We start from the raw sequence: 21,856 nt of genomic DNA, 5'->3' as shown, positions 1-21,856 counted from the left end.
CAAGTCAGAACAAAGTGATTATTAATGAAGTAAAGGAACTGTGTTCCTTTAGCTCAGACTTTATAGCGCCTTCAGTTTGCATGTAAACTTGACTACTGTTTTTGCTCCATTGCCTTTCACAGGAAGGGGAAGTAATGATGTTGTGATGGTAGTGACTTCTAAATCTTCCAGTTATTCTAGGAAATCCATTTGAAATGTATCTGCTCACTTTTTTGAGGACATCTTAAAATAATTCCTGATCCTTAGTTGCTAATAGAAACCATTTGTGGTGATTATTAAAAAAAAAAAAAGGTCTTGGTTCATGCAGACTCTCAGAGGTTGCATTTTGCAAACTGCTAGCATAAAATCTTAATTTCTAAGCCTAATTTCACTTGAGTAATTTTAATGCATTTCTTGTGGAGGACAACATTACAGTCTTCCCTCAACATTTACTTACCTTTACTTCCCTCAACAAATACTTACCTTTTGCATTTCTTCTTAGAACTGAAGGTAATTGCTTTCGATGCATGTAACTTTAAAAGTTCTGCAGGGAATCATTTTCTTCTCCAGTATTTATGGTAGCAGTTTTCTCTTGGAAGAGGCGTGATTTCAGTTCATGGGGGGAAAAATACCAGTTCTTTCAATTTATTTTACATATATATATATTTTTTTTACTGTTTCTGATTTCAGGTATTCCTCTGTAGTTGTTTGTATCCAGGAGAGGGTATACAATGGGCAGAAAACTGGATCTTTCTGGCTTGACTGATGAAGAAGCAGAGCATGTGCTTCAGGTGGTTCAACGAGATTTCAGCCTTCGTAAGAAAGAAGAGGAAAGGCTGAGGTAAGATTAAAAACACTGTTGAAAACATTGGTATTTTTGGATCACTACAAGCTGGTTTTGGGGAAGCTGAAGAACAAAGATGCTTTGGCTTGTTGTGCAGGTATACCTTGAATAATTGGGCTGATATCAGAAGTCCGCAGTTTGACCCCTGGTTGTTAAGGATGTAACTTCTGTGGGGGGGGGAAAAAAAAGCTTAATTGTGCTTTGTCTAACAACTGTTTGACTGCCAGAAATAGCAGAGTTAAGCTACTACAGCAATATTTACCTGGGAAGTTGCTGAACTAATCAACGAGCAATAGCTCGGAGCAGTCTGTATACTATTAAATTTCAACCAAGTTGGAAGATGCTCACTGCCTCATAAAACTCATCCTGTTTGTTCTGAGTGGGGACGGCACAACTTCGTCTTCAAGGATGTCAGACCATGGGGGAACCAGAGACACTCCAGACAAAGCTCACGCAGCCCAAATCAACACACTCCACACCTTACTCCTCCTGACTGCTTGCAACTCCTGTTTGCAAAGAAAGGAAGAGTAGAGATGGCCATGTCTGTGCAACTTTGTGGTGTTCTGCGCGATAATAATCATTCCTTCACAGGGGCAGTAAACATCCTAGCTCCTCCACGTGGTTCAGTTATTGCATAGTAAGTCATTAGTGTGTTTAGTATGTCCACACCTAATCCACATGAATAGTCTCTTAATCTCTGTTTGTCTTAGTAGTGGTTGCCGTGAATGTGACCATCAACTTCTGTTTGTGTTAAGAAAATTATTGGCTTTCTGCAGTTAAGTTCTCTGTCCTTCATTCAGATGCATTGTCTGCTTGCAGATATCTGAAGAAGAGGAAACTCTACCCATATCTTTCCGCAGAATAAGCAGTGGTGCAGTGTCCATTGCATTGAGAAGCTTTGTGTTTAGGTTACTGACAAAAAATTGATTGCAGGCAGAAACAACCCAGAATAGAGCAAGTGGGACTAGTTGCAAGGTAGCTTTCTCAGCCCAGGGGCTTCTGTATGTGACAAGGAGGACTATTGGCAGAGGCGTGAATTAGTAGATGCAATACTTTTTTTGTAGCTTCAGTAATGTTTCCTTGAATTCTCTAATTTTTTTTAAATACTTTATTTCATTTAAACATCTCCCCCCCCCCGCCCTCTCCACCACCCAGGATAGTCTGAAGTCCCTATTTATAGCTGGCAAACGCACATTCCCTTACACTACTACTATCACAGATACGTTTCTTTATCATTTGGCACCAAGCTGAAGTCAGCAGAGCAGAAATGCACCTAGTTTCATATTTAAGTGCAGTGGGGAGCTGAGCAGAGTCCCTTCTTTGTCACATATTTTCTGTTAATATTTTCTGAAGCGATTTGGAACATCAGGAACAAGAAAGAAGACTCGCAGCATAGGCCTCATTCGTTTTTGGCATGCAGTACAGGTTCTTGCTTGGATTGTTCTTGTGAGCTTGCTGCAGGGGAAAAAAGATTAGATGGGGGATGGTACACAAGTGCTTTTTCTTAAAAAAAAAAAATAAAAATCTTTTTTGACATGAGTTGTACTGATCGTTTTTTGGTTACCCTTTACAACAAAGCCAAGAGGGGTTATAGAGAGAGGTTAAGGAGGTTGAATAGAGGGGCTTTCTCTGGCTCATTTGTGTGGCTGGGTTTATTTTACCAGATAAGCACACCACAGTGAGCAAGTTCTGGGCATCTTGCCTGTTCTTTGCAGCTGCATCTTATAGCGAGAAGAGGAGGAAGGGAAAGATGATGTAGGGTGCCCACAGAAAACTGATCAGAAAGATTTTCCTCTTCCAACCTGAGATGAAAACTTCAGTAAAGTGCTACAAGAACTGAAGTTTGTCTTAGCTCCTGGTGGATGTTCTTAAGGTAGTAAAGTGGCAACAGTTTCAGAGCTAATATACCAATGGTCTTTGCAATATTGCCATTGGTTGCATGTTAAATTAGTTTTACATAATTCTCTAAACAAAAGGACATAATGAATGTGTGGAGAAAAGTTCTATGTTTTTGACTGGATAGTTCCATAGATCTGTTTCAAGTCAAATGTGTGACCTGAAACCATAGATAGCAGTTCAACTGCTATCAACTATTCAACTGCTGGCAAAATATTACTTGATATATCTTTTGAGAAGGGTTGTAATGCTACCAACCACCAGTTCAAGGCTGTGTTTGTTGGGGGAGTCAATTTTTTTAATATATTTCAGAATAAAACTTGTGTGCACACTGTTCTCTTCCCAGTAATATGGTTTTGTCATCCTTTACATGGGTGCTATGTAAATACTAAAGTGAGATGTAACACATCTAAGAAGCCATACTGATCATCTGCATTTTTTCTTTGCTGCAAAGCTGTGTTGAGTCTCTCTGCAGTGAGGAATTTTAGCAGCGGCTCTTAAATCTGTATCTTTCTTCCCACTTTGTGTTGGTGTTATCAGACAGGCTCCTGCATGTTTTGTGAAAAATCGGTTGGGTAAAAATAGTAAGATAACAATAGGATAACTGCATATAAATAGCTAGTGATTAGTGTAGTTGATTTGTCATGCTTTGCTGCTTCCTATCAGTGCAGTTTCCTTTCTTTTTTTGCTATGGCTCTGTCTGATATCAGATTAATAATATTTACTGTTCTTTGTTGCTTGTTCACCCATAATCTTTCTATTTTGATTGTGTTGGTTCTGTTCTTTGGCAGTAGTGTTATATTTTTATTTATTCCAGTGTTGGTATAATCATTCAGAGCCATTTAGGCTAAAATTACAGCACTGACTTCCAAATAGGCATTCTTGGTTCTCTGTGAGCCAGTTGACGCAGGCAAACAAGGAAGGTCTGGCATAAATAGGAAGATGATTAGTTTGAGTTGCTTGGCAAGTACTCTCAGCATCGGGCTGTGATGGTACAGCCTTATGTACTTCACCTCTTTATTATACAAGCCATGCAGGCTGTCTGTTGGCTACTGGGATATTAGTTACTGGAGATTCCTTTTAGCGTAGACTTACTGGACACACTACTGGTTTGTTTTCTCATGGACAGTCTGTTTTTAGTCTTTAACTTCAGACTTTGTGTTCCTGCAGTGTGTCAGTCAAGGGGAAGATTGGACTGTTTTGAGGTTTGAATTTCTAATGTTTGGTTCTTTATAATTTCTGTGTTATATCTGCAGTTTGCTTTTTTTAATAGAAACAGCAGAGGAGAGCTTATGAGGGTCTGTAAGGCTGAGTGCTTATTTGTGAGATAGGCTTCTTTGGACAAACAGGTGTGTAAAAGAGATTGCCACCTTTCACTTGTTGCCATTTACTGCCAGTGTATTCAGTCTTCCAGATCATACAATTATGTCATTGTCTTCTCCCCTGTCACAAAACACATTCCTCCTTTGGTCTTGTTTTTATACGTACTGTTATATTTACAAATGTGCTATTCCAGTTGTTTCAGATTAGGACTGCTGTGAAGCAAGTAAGATTAGGTAAGTTTTAAATATGAAATAAAATTATCATTTTGCCAGAAGAAAAATGATGGATGTTCCCAACCTGCTATGAAAACAGTAGTCCATGCGGACAGATTGAAGGTCAGGTGCACTAATACTGAATGTAATATTCAAAACAAGTGTAAAAGGAGGAAAGGCAGAAGGGTGGGAAAGGGACAGGCATAGGAGAGGTTCAGTGTGACAGGAACCTCTGAGTGCTGAGCAAGGGCTTTTCTGTCAGCAGCTCCTTTGCTTTTAGAAGGCTGTAGCTTAAGCCACATAAGTTGTCTTCCTGTAACCACTGGCCAGCAAACATTCCCATCACACTACTGAATGTTGAGCAAGTCGTTTGTGAGGTGGTAGTTTTGTGGTAAGCCTTGGAAACTTGCACTGGACCAGTTTGAGAAGCATTTCTGTGGTGGTGGGGACATGGTTTTGTCTTATTTAAACCACTGCTGTTAATCACCTGGGAAAATGGATTTATGAGGAAAAATTACTGACTTTCTGGTACCATGTGGACATGTCATCACAAGGTGTTATTCATTTGATATACTTGCAGGGAATGACTGGAACAGCATTAGGGAAGTGTTGCCAGTTGTCTGTCACCCACAGGCTGAGAAGATGTGCATGGTTTGCCTGATACTGTGTACTCTTCAGCTAGCTGGTAAAGATTAGCTTTGCTGTCTTCATTTATGCAGATGCATTTTCAGCTGTGGTAAAGATGAACTTCACTGATTCACAATCACATCTCCAGCATTGGTTGGTTTGCTTGCTTTTTTGTAGAAAATATTAATGCATCTGCTCACCAGAGGGCCTCCTGCATTCTGATTGTTGCTATTTTCTCACATCCAGAAATTTGGGGAAGAATTAAAATAGAGCCTCGTGTTTTAATTTAAGCATTTTAAGTTAAGAGTTGTTTTTTGCCTGCTTTCATCCTTCTGTTCCTTTCACAGTGCAGCTCCTTGGAGCACAATAAGGCTTGTGAAGAGGCTTCCTAAGAAACAAATTCTCATACTGGACCATATTGAGAAGCCAGTTGGGATTCCATTTCTTGTGAGACTACAGTAGGCTTAGGTGTCTGCACAGTATGTGTCACGGGTCTCGTAGTGGATAAAATATTAAACTCCTTGCAACCTCTGTTAATAGAAGTGTTGTCTGTATGAGTCATATCAAACTGGCGAAATACCAAGGAGGCATTTGGGTAGCTATCTGTTGATTCTGCTTATCAGTTCTTCTTCCTCCTTCCTGTGGCAGATGTCTGAAATACCTGAATAAAACAAAATAAAGCTATCCTTCTTCCCACTTCTCCTCCAGTCCAAACAGAGCTGTTTTAAAGCAGTTTCCCTGGTAAGGGAGATTGGTTTCCTCCACAGGCTCCAGAGTTGCAGCGGGTGAACTTCCGATCAATACCTTGTTCAAAGCATTTTCCTGAGGTCGGTTTGTCTGCCCTTTCCTCCTGAACAGCCTGGGGAGAACACAAAGAAGGGCTTCTGTCCATTGCTTTGATATCTTCTAGCAGGTAGGCACAGTTCTGGTTCCTGTGCCTTCCCGTTCATCCCTCGAGGGATCTGGAGAGTGAGGCTGTAATATATCACTTAATATCTGTTTCTGCTCATTGGCTCTGAGAACAAGGCTGCACACAGCACTAAGAAAAATGGTTAACACTTTTTTATGAGCTGTCCTGACACTTACTTTCTCTTCCCCATGGTTTAAAAAAGAAAAAAGCTTGGAGTGACTTACTCCCCTGAGGGAGGATGTTCTTTGGTATTCCCAAGTTAACACAGCTGCATACTTCTCCAATGCAATGCTGTGCTGAGATGTCATAAGCTTAGTTCTCATCTGTCTACATTTATTTTTGAGTGCTATGAATGATTCATCAGAATTGTAGCTGCAACTTAATGTTATTTTGCTACTGCTTTTGGTTTTAAGACCACGTTAAATGGAACGGTACTACTTTAAGGGTTCATTAACAAAGCTGTCTTGCTATGAATCTTGTTTCTATGTTATCACCAATTTTACTATGTAATGTTTCAAGGTGAAAAGAAACCTATTTCTTAGCTAAGGTAGGCTATCAGTGTTGGGTTGTCAATAATTTCATCTGTTGCTGGTTACTCTGTGCTGTTATTTTGTAGCCCTCTCTAAACAGTGATGCTTCATACTTTAACAGAAATCCTTCAACAGTATTCTTGGTTCAGGTTAAGTTACTTAGGAAAAGATAGCTAATGACCTGGATGAATTCTGAATAAAAGCCAAGTAGCTAATGCTTACCTTGGCTGCAAAATCAGTAAGGATGCACTTTAAAATGCATTTAGAAACTGTTGCTTGTCATTAATTTCCAGAAACATTGATCTGAGTATGCTGTTTGCTGTCAAATAAGTGCTGTGCTTGAAGTTATGCAAAGAAGTAGGCATCTCAGCAGTGATGCAACGCAGCTATTCGTGTGCGGTGCTGCGGTGTTCAGTTCGGAGCCTGCATCTGTTCTTTCTGAGGTTTGGCTCAAACTCTCTGTGCTAACGCTCCATGGTCCTGGTGCAACAGTGGCTTCTAAGTGTGTTTACAGTGCAGCCTTAATTGAGAGAGAATGCTGGTGATCAAAGTGTCAATTAATACAAGACACTGTTTATGAAAAAGTGCAAAAAGGAAAAAATTCCAGTGAGTCTTAGAGAAGTTTGTATAGTCTGTGCTGAACTGGAATGGTCTGTGGGCATGCATTTAATAAAGAAGGCACTGTGAGGTTGCTGAGATGTAAAATTATTGCATGCTTTTTGTGGTAATTTCGTCTTCATCATAGGTTATGACTAGTCAAATTAACGGCCATAGTTTCACTAAAAGGAGCGTGCATGTCTAGTGATAATGAATAGCCATAATGTAAAATCAATATTTAATCTCAGATATCTTCTGTATGAGGAGTCTAAGCTATTAAACGTGACTTGTAGGAGTAATATCTCACCTGAGTAGCCCTGCAGCAGGAGGCAGATGCCCTCTTGGGTATGGATTCCTGTCTGTACAGGAATCACAGTGAAAATAGTTGCTGAAAATGCTAGATCTTTTGTGTGCTTTGCATGGGAAGTGCTTCAGCTTTTTTTTTTCCTTCTGAAGAAAGTAGATACTAATCTTATTATATATGTTACTCAATATTAATTTATTGGAAGTATCTTTATTAGTGCTAATCATATAATTATTAAGTTTGGAAGTGACCTCTAAGATCTTCTAGTTCAACAGTCCACCTATCACCAATATTGCCCACTAAAGCATGTTCCTCAGTACCACATCCATGTGTTTCTTGATTACTTCCTGCCGTGACTCTACCACCTCCCTGGGCAGCCTGTGCCAGTGCCTGACCACTCTTTTGGAGAAGTTGTTTTTCCTAATATCCAGCCTGAGTGCTAGTTCATAGGAAGAATGTACAAATGTCCATGAGTTGATACAGGGAATCTCCTGGGAAAAGAGGTGGTTGAGGAACTTGCATGCGTTACAGGCTTTTAGGATGGTTTATTTCAGTCTGTCTGAATGCCATCAAGTTCTGGAACCTGTTTTTGACATGAGAATGAATGTTATGGACCTCTTGAGTTTGGTCTCTCCTATTGCCCTGAATTCAGAGCTGTTGCAAATTGTGAACTACTTCCCTTCCAGAAATGTCACAGTGTTTGCTAAAGGAATTTCAACTTTTGGTATTTATGACCACATTCATTTTGTGAGTTCAAAGGATTGCCAGATAACTTTGGGTAGCATAGTTAACCAGAGTAAGGGGTATGTTGGAGAGAGCTCAGCATTTTTCTTTCTAAACGAAACTGCTGAATATTTGCAGCTAAATGAAAATGGGATTTACATGTGTGGGAGAACTGCAAAGATGTCAAAACACTTTGTTAACACTTTCAAAATATTGTTTCAGAAACGTCTTTGAACATGCTTGCTGACTGTAGGTACACTTGTTGGTTGCACATACGGAATAGAATGGGTTGGCTTTTGTTACCTCCATGAAAATAATTTTAGAAACTAATATAAACTAAAAAGTATATCTTCTGCATTTGTAATATTTTAAACACGTTAACGTCAGCTGCTGCCTCAACAGACAATACTACAACAATTAATATACCACAAATCAATGTCATAATGGGTACTACTTGAGTATATCTTTCTACCTTATCATGATTGTGGAGTAACTGTAATTTCCCCTTGAGGGGTAAGGTAAGGAGCTTCACGTCGTCTTTAGAGTAGTAGTACGAATGTGGGCAGTTATTAGAGAGTGATACTTCTCATTGTACTTGAACGTGGGGTAACTTGTTAAGTTACTGGTACCCATATTCAAAGCTGGTGTGTATTTGACTCCGTGTCTCCAAGAGTCTTTGAGCTTTACCTCAGATAAGACTGCGTAGCAGCCTGTTCCTTTATTTTTGATTGGAATGAATTCTTGTTGGTCAGTATATTTGCTTATTCTTCTCTTGCTTTATTGCTTTAATTATTTTATGCTTCTGTTAGTTATGACTTGTATGTAGATTTCTCCAAAAGTAATGCCTCCTGTTTGCTTCTGTGGAAACTACAACAGGTACACATGAGGGTACAATAGCACTATTTGATAGGGCAAATTCTGAGCTAAAGACTGTTTTTCAACACAGTTACTGCTATTAGCTATGCGTTTTCACTATCAATGAACAGGAGGTTATGCTTGTAAAAAAAAAAAAAAAATCTCCTTGGCTGTCTGGAACATAGCTCATCTTTCCAGTCAGTGTTACCACTGTTGAAATGCACTGCACACTGCCTCGCTGGTATTCACACCCACTGTTTGGTCTCCTTAAACATTCAGCAAATGTTGATGGATGTCAGTGGGTGCCATTTTTCCTGCATGGAGAAATTCAATTCCACATCTTTGCTTCATATGCACTTTCATGTCAGACTCTGTTCTGTTATTCTGCCCCTCTGCTGCCATCTGTCACATGGCAACAACATGTAATGGAATATTAGTGGGAAGGTTCAGTCTCTACCGCCATACCACCAACATTCTCCTCCAACATTATGAGCCAACGTAATAAAACAGGAGGCATTGCTTTTGGAGCAGCCCTCATGTAAAGTTTACCTGAAAGCAGATGGGTGTAAACATACTTTCTTTTTCATTCTATGGTACTTATTAAACTTTAAATTTTTTTTAATGTTTTTACTCTTGACTTCTGTCCAAATTCCATGAAGAAAAATATATAAATCTCTATAAAGCTGGTTTACAACAGGATTAGCATCTTCAGAAATCATACTAAACTGGAACTGTCTTTGGAAGTGGTATTGATTCAGCTGATGGAAAGATATTAGTTGTAATGAGATCTCTTGAAAACTTTATTTTAATGGATTACAGACTAATAGGAAAATAGACAAATACCCTGTATGACAGATACATAACATCTCCTTTTAGATAGGAGGCTGTAATCTAAATAATACTGTTACTGATAAAGAGATCTATCATAATATATCATTTGCAAATATTGTCAGTTGGTTTGACTGCTCTGATGTTACAGGTACGAGCAGTTAGTCTGAGTGGAACATAGGTTTGTATTTCAGTTTTACTTAATCATCTAGATGAAGAAAAGCCTACTTTCTCATTAATTAAAAGTAGTGTGAACTTGTCATGTTTTACTCATTCGGTCTCTCGTGAACCGTTCTGTGATGCTAACATAAATCTCGTTGGCCAAGGTGGTGAGTCAGTGTGAAATGGAGAGTGGATTTAAGTCCAAAAAGAAACTCTTAAGCAGTCTGTATGTCAGTCCAGGACTGGTGGACTATTTGTGTCTCATCAGGCACAGTATGGTATCCTGACTATTGCTTTTCCTTCCATCATTTGGACATTCATTTCTTTTGCTTTTTAAATTGTCACTTCTGGTGTTCTGTGAAACTATTGAATCAGCACAACCATGCTGGCTTCAGAGCGCTAGAGCAGGTAAGAATTGGAGGACAGCCTTGGAGTAAGAGATTTAGAGCAAGTTAAGCATGCTTGTCCTTGTGTTACATGAACATGGGCCCCACTTTTCATTTTGGAGAGATAGAACTGGAGATCTGGACACTTTGCTTGGAGTCTCTCAAGTGGCTCAATTTCAGGGAGACTGGACAACTAGGTTGAATTACCACTTGTGTGTTTAGAACAGCATAAAAGGCCATCTTCTGGGTGGCAGGCCTGTCAGCCAGCTGCAACAGAGATTTTTCTAGCTTAGAGTAAGTTAGTTGTCCATTGAATTGCTGAAAAACATCCTCTTAATGTTTTTAGTGTGTCTAAGAAGGCACAGTCTTTAAATTCATATTTGCCAAACTCTTAATTTAGTTGCAGGCTGTTATTTTTATCCTGTTGCATTCTGAATAAAAACGAAGACAGAAAAGACACGTTAGCACAGGAGAGAATAATAGTTCCTTCAAATCAAACAAATTACTATTCTAGTCCTTAGCACAGTCCATGAGGCTCTGAAAGCATTCATCTGGACAGCAGTTCTCTCAAATTTCATTTGTCTCTAATCAACTGGGGAAGCAGTTCAGGCACTAGGGTGAAACCTTTCTGCCCTTGGGTAATGTAAAAAGATGCAGAAGCTCCTTTAATCAGCTTAGAACTCAGTTGTATAAAAGAAAGGAGAGCAACTGTATCATAATCTGTAAGGAGAAATTTACTTCTCGGGAGAAATGTACTTCACAGGAGGGCTGTGTTTTGACCCACCTGTTCCTGGTTAAGCTATTGGCATTGGCACTTTATGACCATATAAGTGCTCTGAAAATTCTCCCCACTGCCAGGTGTGCTGTAGCTATGGTATGAGTAAGGTGCACCTCAGAGGCAGCAATGACTTCTGCTGGGAATGGCAGCTGGAGCTATTGGGGCTCAGCTGTTATGCTGTCTTTCCAAAGACTATTGGGTAGGGAATTCCTCAGCAATGACTGATTCAATTGGCAAAGGAGGCAACGTTGCAGCAGGGGAGCGTGACTGATACCATTGCTTTGAGCAGAAATGATGATCTTAACTTGTCTTGGTATTGCAGGAATTGGTGTTGTAGCATCAGTTACTCCTCACACTGCAGTAATTAATGCTAATCTTAGTAAATCAGCAATACATTGTTGTAGCATGTGTGAACAGTCAGGTGTTTTGGAAGCAACTGTGATGCTTCTTTTGATTCAGTGGGAAAAGAATCTTGTAATCCCAGTATTTGCTGATTGCTGCAGAAGAGTAACTTCAGAGGTTTTACAGAACATGGCAGGTACACTTTGATGCGTTTGCATTTAACTTGCTCAGTGTGGTGGGATTTACCTTTGATTTGTTTGCCTTAGCATTTTATAACACTTTGTAATGGTGATGGGGGTTATCTGAGACAAGGGAGATTAGGAAAAGAGGGAAGGAGGAGGAGGAAAAAAAAATATCACAGAAACCACTATTACCCACTGAAATCAGAGGCTGATTTTTGTTTTTTTTTTTTTTCTCACTTATGATTTCATGATTTGGCTGCCCTTACTATGATTTATGAATCTAGCTCAATTGCCTGGTTCATTACATGGATAAAACGCCTCTTCAGTCTTTGGAGTTTTTGGTCATTCACAAGCAAACGCTTTCATTTTAGGTAACAGTGGATCTCGCAGAGGATTTCAGGTCAGAATGTGCTTTGTCTTTGTGAATATAAAACCCAAATACTGGGGCACTGTAACTACCAAGATACGCAGGTGTTTAAGTCTTCGCGTTTTGGGAATCTGGGCATATCTCCCACCAAACTCAGTAGATACTGAATGTATAGAGAACCAGACTGAAACACCTTGTCTTAGAGATGCTAATGGAAATGAACTTTTGTGAAGTGGTCATTAACTGAATGACATAAGCACTGTATCATTTTGTATGCTGCCAGTCTTGAGGAAACAGATCCTTCACAGTTGATTTGTGACCAGAACATATGTCATGGATTAACAGAAGTTATATTTTAATGTTGCCATTTTCTGAGTAAAACATCAAATACTTTATGTTAAGCTCAGTTATGATTATGACTTGTTTTTTGGATTTGGGAATGCCGAAGAAAGTTTGAAGATGTAACAAGCTTCCAAGACCTCTCTATTTCAATTTGAGTAATTTACGTAGGGGACAGATGAATTCTGGTCCTCTATTGCTGGTGAAGATTCTGGTCTTCCCTGAAAACATGCGGAATTTAATAAAGGGATGATGAAATAACACCTTTGATTCCTTTATATCCCTTAATAGTTGGCCAGTAGTATAGTTCAAAAACTGCATTGTGATCTTGAATGCAGTTTAAGGAGGGCCCATGTTATTTGCACTGTGCTTCTAATGAACTATATTGACTTGAGAGGTAACTGGTAGTGATGGAGGACAGCCTTTTTCTGCGTTAACAATAAACCCTTTGACTTCATAATAGACATTATTGGTTCATTTCCACCATTACTTCAATTTAAGATATTCTCTGTAGGAGAGAGAATAACCTAAATTAGAAAGCTGAGTTAAAAATAAGCTTGAAACAGGGAATCATGCTGGGATGATTTGCCTATCATCTTTCATTGCGTAGAGTCACATAGGTAGCTTTGAAAATCAAGGTATTGTGGTACATGTCACTAATGCTTCGGAAGATTTTGATTTTAGGGATATTATTTCTCTAGTGAATATTTTTGAAGAGGTTTTTTCATTTGATTCAAGTGCTGAGCAGATCTACCTCCTAATACATACATGAATATACAAGCTGTAAGAGTCTTCTTTCTTTTTCAACTCCTCTTCTTTCAAGTATTTCATTGCTTTGCAAAGCTTTAAAGTATGTCTGTCAGGTGTTTGTTTTCCTACCTGGTGTGTAAGCTATTATTTATCGACGAATTTAGGTTTGACCATACTTGATATCTTTCCTTGAAATCATATTTAAGGTTTGCTTTAATTCCCAATGAAATACTTAAAAGATTGCACATTGTTGCAGTTCTGGAGTTCCAGATGATAAATAATCTATTTCCATGGCCATAATAAACCACATTGTAGCTCATTACAGAACATTTGGTTATGTCATTACTGTTTCCATTGCTGATCTCAGGAAGGGCAATGTAATTGTTATTTTTAAACAAAGCTCATACTTAGCACTGATGGTAGGTTAATAAAAAGCAGATTGGTTTCATGGCAAGAACAATATGGCTGGTTTCCAATATATTGACGTGTTTTTGTGAAATCTAGTAGAATTAGCACCAGAAACTCCCTGGAGCAGGAGCCTAGCACAGTGCCACTCTGTAAAGATACTTGTATGGTGAGCAGCCATCAGGAAAAGCAGAAATGGTTGATGTTTCCTGAAAACCAGAACCCAGATGCCACTTTTTAGGTTGGGAAGCAATCTGTTGCACGAGGCTTGTGTCACTGTACTTCTGGTATCCTGCTGCTTCTTTGGCTCATGGAGCATGTAATGGGAGGAGAAAATGTGCATTCACCTCGCTGATATGAGTCTTTGTGTCTGTATAGGTAATATGAGTTGGAGTGTTGAAGCTCTTATGTGCGGGGCCAGAATACAATCCCAAATTCCTGAATATCCTGGTCTAGGGAAGAAAGGGAGGTAGCTTAACAGCCTGTGAGTGAGAATTGGCAAGATACAGCAGATATGATCATATTTAGCTAAAGGGGACCATTTAACCTACTCCTGCCTCAAAAAGCGTAAGTGTAAAAATGCTTACGTGAAGTTACTATTTCTTGGTGTTCTCTTATCAAGTGTGTTCCCTGTCCCCTTAATGCCAAACTCTATGAACTTGACCATTACTGCAAAAGTTGAGTGGAGGTCTTCCAATTTCATGCCTTACTGCTCTCGTAAAGACCCCGCAGCCTTGGCGAGATATTGCTTTTGAGGCCTTTTCACTGCTAGTAGGGTTGCATGATTGTAATTACTTTTTTTTTTTTTTTGCAAGCTACTGCACAAGAAGTAATAAAACCATCTGTGTTTCAATTTAGCAGTGTTGTGTCTTCAGGGTTTCTGAGGAATAACAACTTATATACTGATTTTCATCAAACAAGTGTGACTGGGATAGTCTGCAGCTTAAAATAAATAAAATAGTGGAGGCTTGTTTCAATTCAGGTTAATATTTTTGAAGCCATCATTCCACAAACACATCCCTAATGCCAGGATTTTCAGATTTTAGGCATACTGAACCTTTTATTTGAGCTCTTAGTTACAGTTGACTTTGTTTTCATTTTCCTTGAGTTAAATACAAATCAAATACTGTGTCTGGTAGCTAAGATGAAACTAACCATGTCCAAGTCTTTAGCTTTAATTAGTGACTTACATCTTTAATAGTTGGAGAAATTTGAAATTACAGTGGATTATCATTTGCCCATCTATTTTCAATTGTAAATTGAATGTTAATTACAACAGATTGAATGCATATGATGGACAGTACTCAGTTTTTCTCCTACTTTAGCTGGTTTACAGTAGCGCTGATGCAGAATCTGTCATTAGCTTTTGTTGTGAAGTTGTTCAAATGAAGTAAGCCTGGAAGGATTTTTGCCTGCTGATGTTCATCTTTGTGCTAGTAGCAAACAAATGAACAAAGAAGACAGACCCATCTGATGTTACAGACTACTATAAATACTTCAGCTTCATGTTTCCTATTTGTGAACTCATCCTGAGAGTTTGGTAAGCAAATATGTAAGTTGTGGCTTCTGCTTTTTGTGTTTCTGAACACTGATTTTGGACTGTGATTGGCAATATGTCCATGATAAGATGTCTATACAATTTGCAATATGTTTTTATAATGAAAATCACAGTTGGTGACTTGTTTAAGTTTAGAGTGTCTGTTAACTGCAGGAATTTCTCATTTCATCCTTTAGGTTTATTTTATGATTAACTGTAGCCTATAAAAATCTGCTTTCCTGTATTTGGAAGATACAGTAAGATAAAGTGACATTTTTGGAGGTCTTATTTTTGGAGACCAAAGAGTGCGCTACTCTTCCTTTTTCTTCCTGCTCTCTCCTACATGTGCAAGGATGACACTACTTCCTTCTCTGCTGTTTGCAGTTGGAGGCTTCCTCTATTCCTGCAGAGGACAAACATATATTCCAGATGTCTAAACACTACCTGTACCCATTCCAGGAAAAAAAAAAAAGTGCTCATTATTTACTTACCAAACAGCAATGCAGTATTATCGTATTGACATCTGACACTGAGGCAATGTTTCAACATTCTGTGTAGTTGTTGTCCCCTATAGATAGATAGATGCAAGGGTTCTTACCTGTCTGGGGGTTAATATTGAAGCAGCTTTATTGCACACGTGAAAAGAAAGAATGTGAAAGAAACTTTAGATGGCTGAAGTCTTTATCATCAACAGCAAATGGACTTCTGAAGTTTATCTGCTTATATAAAGAAACGGTTTATAGCTCAGTACAAGGTAGCTAAAATCCTCTTACTACTCTGGCAGTGCAAAGGCACCCACTTGAATGCTCTTGAAGCATTGCCATGGTCAATTTTCCATCCTGACAGGAAGAGGAGAGCAACCAATCTCCTAGTCCAAAATGCTGTTCCAGAAGGAAATCACAGCTCTGTTCAGTCAAACGTGTCTTCCTGTAGTCTGTGCCAGCTGGTCTGGCATTGCTTCTTTAACCCTCAACACTAAAGAGAATAAATACTCATAAAGAACTTGAGAAAATAGTTCATAATAATGAAGAGATAGGAGAACCTGCTGTTCTCTCACCTGTCTCTACCAGTGATGTGATGTTGAGACCACTTGTGGAAGAGAAGCCTTTCTTCCAAAGCTTTTGGTTTTCTTTGCAGATTAATTTGTGGTTGCAGTGAGTGGAAGATGTAGATGTAAGATGTGTAGATTCTCTAAGTGTAGCAGCACACTTCTGTTTGTAGCTTTTGTATGGGAGAATACCTGTTATAGGCACTGAAGGCAGCCAATCCTGGAGTCAGTAAGTAGCACTAGGCCCTACCAAGCTGACATACAGTCTCAAGGCTGAAAGCAGTGTATCTGTCCTTGTGGACCAGTGTGGATGTGACTGTGTTGTTTCTGTGGCCAAGCAGACCTGTTGTGCCTCTCAGTGTGCTCCAAGTGTAGGTACAGTCCTGTCAGGAACATGTACAAAGTACATAGAAAAACTGGCCTTGCAACTGAGAGCCAGCCACTTCTGTAATGTTTCCCCATAGATTTACTGAAAGAAGTTCAGTCATGCAGTCTCGTCAGCCCAGGTATTGAAGATGCTGCCTGTTCTCCTGCGAACAGTTTCTCAAAGGTCTCTGGTTAAAATGATAGGTGCAAAATTCCTTTTATTTGTTTTCTGAAAGTCAAGAGTTAGTTATCTTTCTCCTTAATTCATAGAGTAGCATTCTCTACTGTGTATGTAAAAACTGTATTACTTGTCCCTTGGAGTATTTGGAGGTGTTTGTTATTGGTCTATAGGCAAGTAGGACTTTGTGTCTTAGGAATCTGTATTTCATCTTTCAAAAATACTCAGAATATGAAAATATAGTGCAGTTTCCCATTTTGTTATTTGTATGATCTTGTTCCTATGAAAGCTGCAGTGTCACAGTTTTAAACAACTGACTTCTGATTTAATAAAAGTGAACTCTGTGTTGTTAAGAATGTAAACATTAAACATGGCTGATGTTTTTTAAAATGTTTATTTTTGCAAGCAGTCTATGCAAATTTCTGTTGATTGCTTTAGCACAATTAAATCTGAGAGCTGTAGACCCCTCCTTTAAGTAAAGGGTCTGACCTCTACAGCATATGAGGAATGTCTTTTTACTTTGGTGGACTTGTCATGAGGTAAAATTGAAGTAATGTGGTGATAAATTATGTCTAGTATGTTAAGCTAGCAAGTATGTTACAGCAGCCTGGTGCAGAGTCAAATCTATCTGTGTTACTTAAGGTTTGTAAAATCCCCTGTAACAGGTTTAATAGTGCTTAAGAAACCATAGGTATCAGAGACATTGATCAGCGGGAATTTAAAAAGGATGCATTGTTTTGGGACAATGAGCTTAATCATAGTTGTGTAACATTTATTTCCCCAATTCCCTGCAACTGATTTTTTTAAACCAGATTTTGTACACCACCTATTCCTATAAAAGACTTTTCTAGGAGAGTTTTGTGGTTACCACAGTACAATATTTCACAGGATAAAGGTAATTTGCACACTTCAGAGATGTCAGCGTAATTCCTTTTATTTCAATTCCTATCTGTTACTACAGCAGTGCTGCTTTGACCCCATATCTTCAGATACTCAAAAATTCTTCAGAAAAGTCATGTGTGCTATGTATGTCTCATTCTTCCCTATTTCTGTGTCTACCTCTCCAACTTGCTTGTGGTTTTGCAGCTTTCTTTGTGGTGCTTTTTGACATGACTGAAGGAGCAGAAAGAGGGCTAAGCCTGTCTAAGAGCTAGATGTACCTTTCTGACTGTAGTCCAAGGACAGCTCTGTGATACAGCATGAAAGACGTGCTCCATTTCAGTATGAAGTTGGCTGTCCTCTTGGCTTTCATGTTTCTTGCACCAATCCAGCATGGCTTTAACTTTGCTCTGCCTGAGGGGCATCTGAGGCAGAGGAACTGGTTTACTTTTGAGTGTAATTTAGGCACACTCTGAAACTAACAGAACATCAGTCCCGCTGTGAAGTCCAGTCTGGCTCTGAACTGTGCTGCTCCTTGGAGGTCTCCCAGCTAGTTACCGACTGTTTATACAGGAATTTGAAACGGAACAAGACTGTAGTAGATTCAGGAGAAGGTGGGAAAAGACCTTCATGAGTGAGCAAGGAGCTAATGGAGAAACTGAAATGGAAGAAGGAAGTTAGAGAAATGTGGAAAGAGGGTCTGGCCACTTGGAAGAAGTAGAGGAATGTTTTCTGGGCAAGCAAGGATGCAGCAAGGAAGGCCAAGGCCCATTTGGAACTACATCTGGAAAGGGAGATGAAGGACAACAAGAAGTATACCAGCATCAAAAGGAGGAGTAGTAACACTGGTAATAGGACGCTGAGAATGCAGAGTTACTAAATGCCTTCTTTACTTCAGTCTTTGCTACTAAGACTGGCCTCAGGAATCCCAAACTGTAGAGATAAGAGAGAGAATCTGTAGAAAGAAAGACTTCCCATTGGTCAAAGAAGATCTAGGTAGAGATGATCTAGGCAAACTCAGTACATACAATGGGCCTTGGTGGAATGAACCTATGAGTGCTGAGGGAGCTGGCAGAAGTGATTGCCAAGCTGCTGTCTATCATCTCTGAAAAGTCATAGAGAATGGGAAAGGTGACTGAGGACTAGAGGAAAACCAGCGTCATTGCAGTCTTCAGAAAAGGGCCAGAAGGGGGTCCCAGGAAATTACAGGTCAGTCAGCCTCACCTCTGACCTTAGGAAGGTGATGGAACATCTTATTCTGGATGTCATCTCCCAGCAAGTGGAAGAAAATGTTATCAGGAGTAGTAAACGTGAATTCACCATGGAGAAATCATGCTTGACCAACCTGGTAGCTTTCCAAGATGTCATGACTGGCAGGTAGATTGACTCAATCTTGAGGTAGATCTTGACTTCAGCAAGGCTTTTGACACTGTCACAGCATCCTCACAGGTAGGCTCAGGAAGCATAGGTTAGATGAGTGAAACTCAGTGGCACAGTCCAGTTGGAGTCCTGTAGCTAGCAGTATTCCCCAGGGGTTGGTAGTTTGAGCAGTCTTATTTAGCATATTCATCAACGACCTGGGTGAGCAATAGAATGAGCAAGTTCGTTGGTGATGCGAATCTGGAAGGAGTGGCTGACACAGCAGAAGGCTGTGCTGCCTTTCACTGAGACTTGGGCAGGCTGGATAGTTGAGCAGAGAGGAACCTAATGAGGTTCAGCAAAGGCAAGTGTAGGGTCCTGGGGACCCAGACCTGTGGACAAATAACTGCATGCATGAGTAAAGGCTAGGGGCTGACCTGCTGGAAAGGAGCTCTGCAGAGAAGGACCTGGGTGTCCTGGTGGGCAACAGGTTGGCCATGAGCCAGCAGTGTGCCTTTGTGGCCAAGAAGGCCAAAGGTTAGGTAGGCCATAGTGCATTAAGAAGAGTGTGGTTAGCAGACTGAGGGAGGTGATCCTTCCCCCCTGCACTGACATGGTGAGACCATGTTTAGAATTCTGGCCCCAGCTGTGGGCTCCTCAGTCCAAAAAAGACAGAGATCTCCTAGAAGGAGTGCAGTGGAGTGCCACAAAGGTGATTGAGGGCCCTGGAGCATCTCCTGTATGAGGAAAGGCTGAGAGGCCTGGCACTGTTTAGCCTGGAGGAGAGAAGGCTGAGAGGGGATCCTGTCGATGCTTTTAAATATCAGCAGGAGTCAAGCGGATGGGGCCAGGCTATTTTCAGTGGTGTCTAGTGACAGAAAAGGGACACAAACTGTAACATAGGAAATTTCAGATGACCATGAGGAAGAACTTCTTTACTGCGATGGTGACAGAGAACAGGCTGCCCAGAGTGGTTGTGGAGTCATCTTTGGAGATATTCAGAAGCCACCTGGATGCTTTCCTATATAAACCTACTGTAGTGAACCTGCTTGAGCAGGGAGTTGGACCAGATGATTTCCAAAGATTCCTTCCAACCCCTACAATTCTGTAATTCTGAGAAGAAACTGAACCAGTTTAAGCACTCTGGGCAATAGCACTGATCCTTGTCTAATAGCTTTGTAAATTTAGCTGAGCACATGCTTGACCTGAGGAAGGCACCACAATTCTGGGTGTACAAAGACTGTGCAAGGCAGAGACCTCTGCTTAGCAAGGATTAACAGGGTATGGTGACCTGGACTGAAGCCTCAGCCTTTCTAGGATTGTTTTTTTAAGCTTCATGGATTTGAGTTAGAACACTAGCTTTTTTTGAAATAAGCTTGTGTGTCTGGTTTAACAGAGGTTTGTTCTTTTGTTTGCTGTTTATAGCATTAATAAAGCCAGAACTTGCAGGTATGCGCTCTCTGGAACTCTGCTCCCGTGGGTGATTAGTCAGCTTTAATCCTGTATGGACCCTTCTCAGCAAAGCACGAGATGACTGCTGTTCCTGCCTTGGCTAATGCTGTTCTTGTGTTAAAACAGTGGGCACAATGCTTTTGAACTTTGGATTGTTCTTTATCTATTAGAAATAGAGCTGATAGTTTATTGACACATATTTATTTTAATGAAATAATATGAATACAAGTGTTTTTCCTGTGGATTGCCACCCTCCAAATTAGGAATGCTCAACTTTAAAAAACGTTCGAATGAAGGCTCCTGGCAGAAAGGGAGAGATTGTCAAGCCAGATCAGTTTCTTCAAGATAATGGGCAGAGAATGACAAATAAGTTTGGCTGTGTTAAGACTGCAGAAGGGAAAAACAAGGCAAGTGAGGTTTGTGGTGCATACAGATGTATTCCTCTGGAACATCCTGTGTGTCTTGCTTTGGCACACTTAATACAGGTGCTAACAATTAGACAAAAATTTGGGATTATAATCATAAGACAATGTGAAGGTTTTTGGTGTTTTTTTTTTGTTTGTTTGTTTAGCTGGTGGTTTTTTTTTTAGGGGGATCAGGTGGTGCTGCTGCAGCAACTGACTTTAACTGAAAGTAATTTTGTATGACTTGTTGTATCATCTCTCACTCAAAAACCTCTGTATTGAGGTGTTTTTTTTTTCCCCCTATTTTAACACTTACTGCATCAACATGCTGTCCTGTGGGGAAAAAAATAAGGAAAATGCTGAATAAAGCTGATCATGCATTATGTAATTTCCATTGTGTTGTAAAGAAGCCTAAAATTTGAAGGTGTTGCATCTTTTGTTTCTGTGTATGTGTGCCTCTGATCTTCATAAAACTTTTTAACACAACTGAAGTTGTTTTGGTCAGCATATCTGCTGCCTTGGACTTCTAGAGGGTAGGCTTCAAACTGTTGAGGACAGTTCAGGGCCACTGGGATGAAGTTTAACAAGACCAAGTGATGGGTCCTTTTCTTTGGTCACAACAACCCCAGGCAATGCTACAGGCTTGGGGTAGAGTGACTGGAAAGCTATATGGAGGAAAACAGTCTGGGAGTGCTAGTCAACAGCCAGCTGAACATGAGCCAACTGTGTGTCCAGGTGAGCAGGAAGGCCAATGGCATCCTGACTTGTATCAGTAGTGTGACCAGCAGGAGCGGAGAGGTGATTGTTCACCTATATTCAGCTCTGGTGAGCCTGCATCTCTAGTGCTGTGTTCAGTTTTGGGCCCTTCACTACAAGAAGAACATTGAGGCCCTGGAGCGTGTCCAGAGAAGGGCAGTGAAGCTGTGAGGAGTCTGGAGCACAAGTCTTACGAGAAACAGCTGAGGGAACTGGGATTGTTCAGTCTGGTGAAGAAGAAACTTGGGGAGACCTTATTGCTCTCTTCTGTGACCTGAAAGGAGGCTGTGGTGAGGTGGGGGTTAGCCTCTTCTCCCAGTTAACAGTGATAGGATAAGATGTGACCTCAAGTCGCACCAGGGGAGGTTCAGGTTGGATGTTATGAAGAATTTATTCTCCGAAAGAGTGGTGAGGCATTGGAGCAAGTTGCCTAGGAAAGTGATGGAGTCACCTGGAGATTCTTAAGGAAAGGGCAGATGCAGTAATTTAGAACATGGTTTAGTAGGCAGTATTGGTGGTAGGTGGATGGTTGAACTAG

General features: G+C 40.1%; 1 protein-coding gene across 4 annotated transcripts in view; it reads left to right on the top strand.

The window, feature by feature from the left end:
• The window catches only part of MOBP (myelin-associated oligodendrocyte basic protein), a 206,098-nt gene that overhangs the window by 11,511 nt on the left and 172,731 nt on the right, over nt 1–21,856 (top strand). For all 4 annotated transcript variants that reach the window (XM_040696044.1, XM_015281726.3, XM_015281727.3 and 1 more), the window contains exon 2: nt 670–820. In XM_040696044.1, the coding sequence (XP_040551978.1) occupies nt 711–820 (110 nt within the window). In that variant the 5' untranslated portion in view covers nt 670–710. The remainder of the gene's footprint in view (nt 1–669; nt 821–21,856) is intronic.

The sequence above is a fragment of the Gallus gallus genome, chromosome 2 (assembly GCF_016699485.2).
Source record: "Gallus gallus isolate bGalGal1 chromosome 2, bGalGal1.mat.broiler.GRCg7b, whole genome shotgun sequence".
NCBI classification, from domain to species: domain Eukaryota; kingdom Metazoa; phylum Chordata; class Aves; order Galliformes; family Phasianidae; genus Gallus; species Gallus gallus.
Note: the sequence above shows the minus strand (reverse complement) of the source record. Positions and strands in the feature narration are given on the sequence as shown.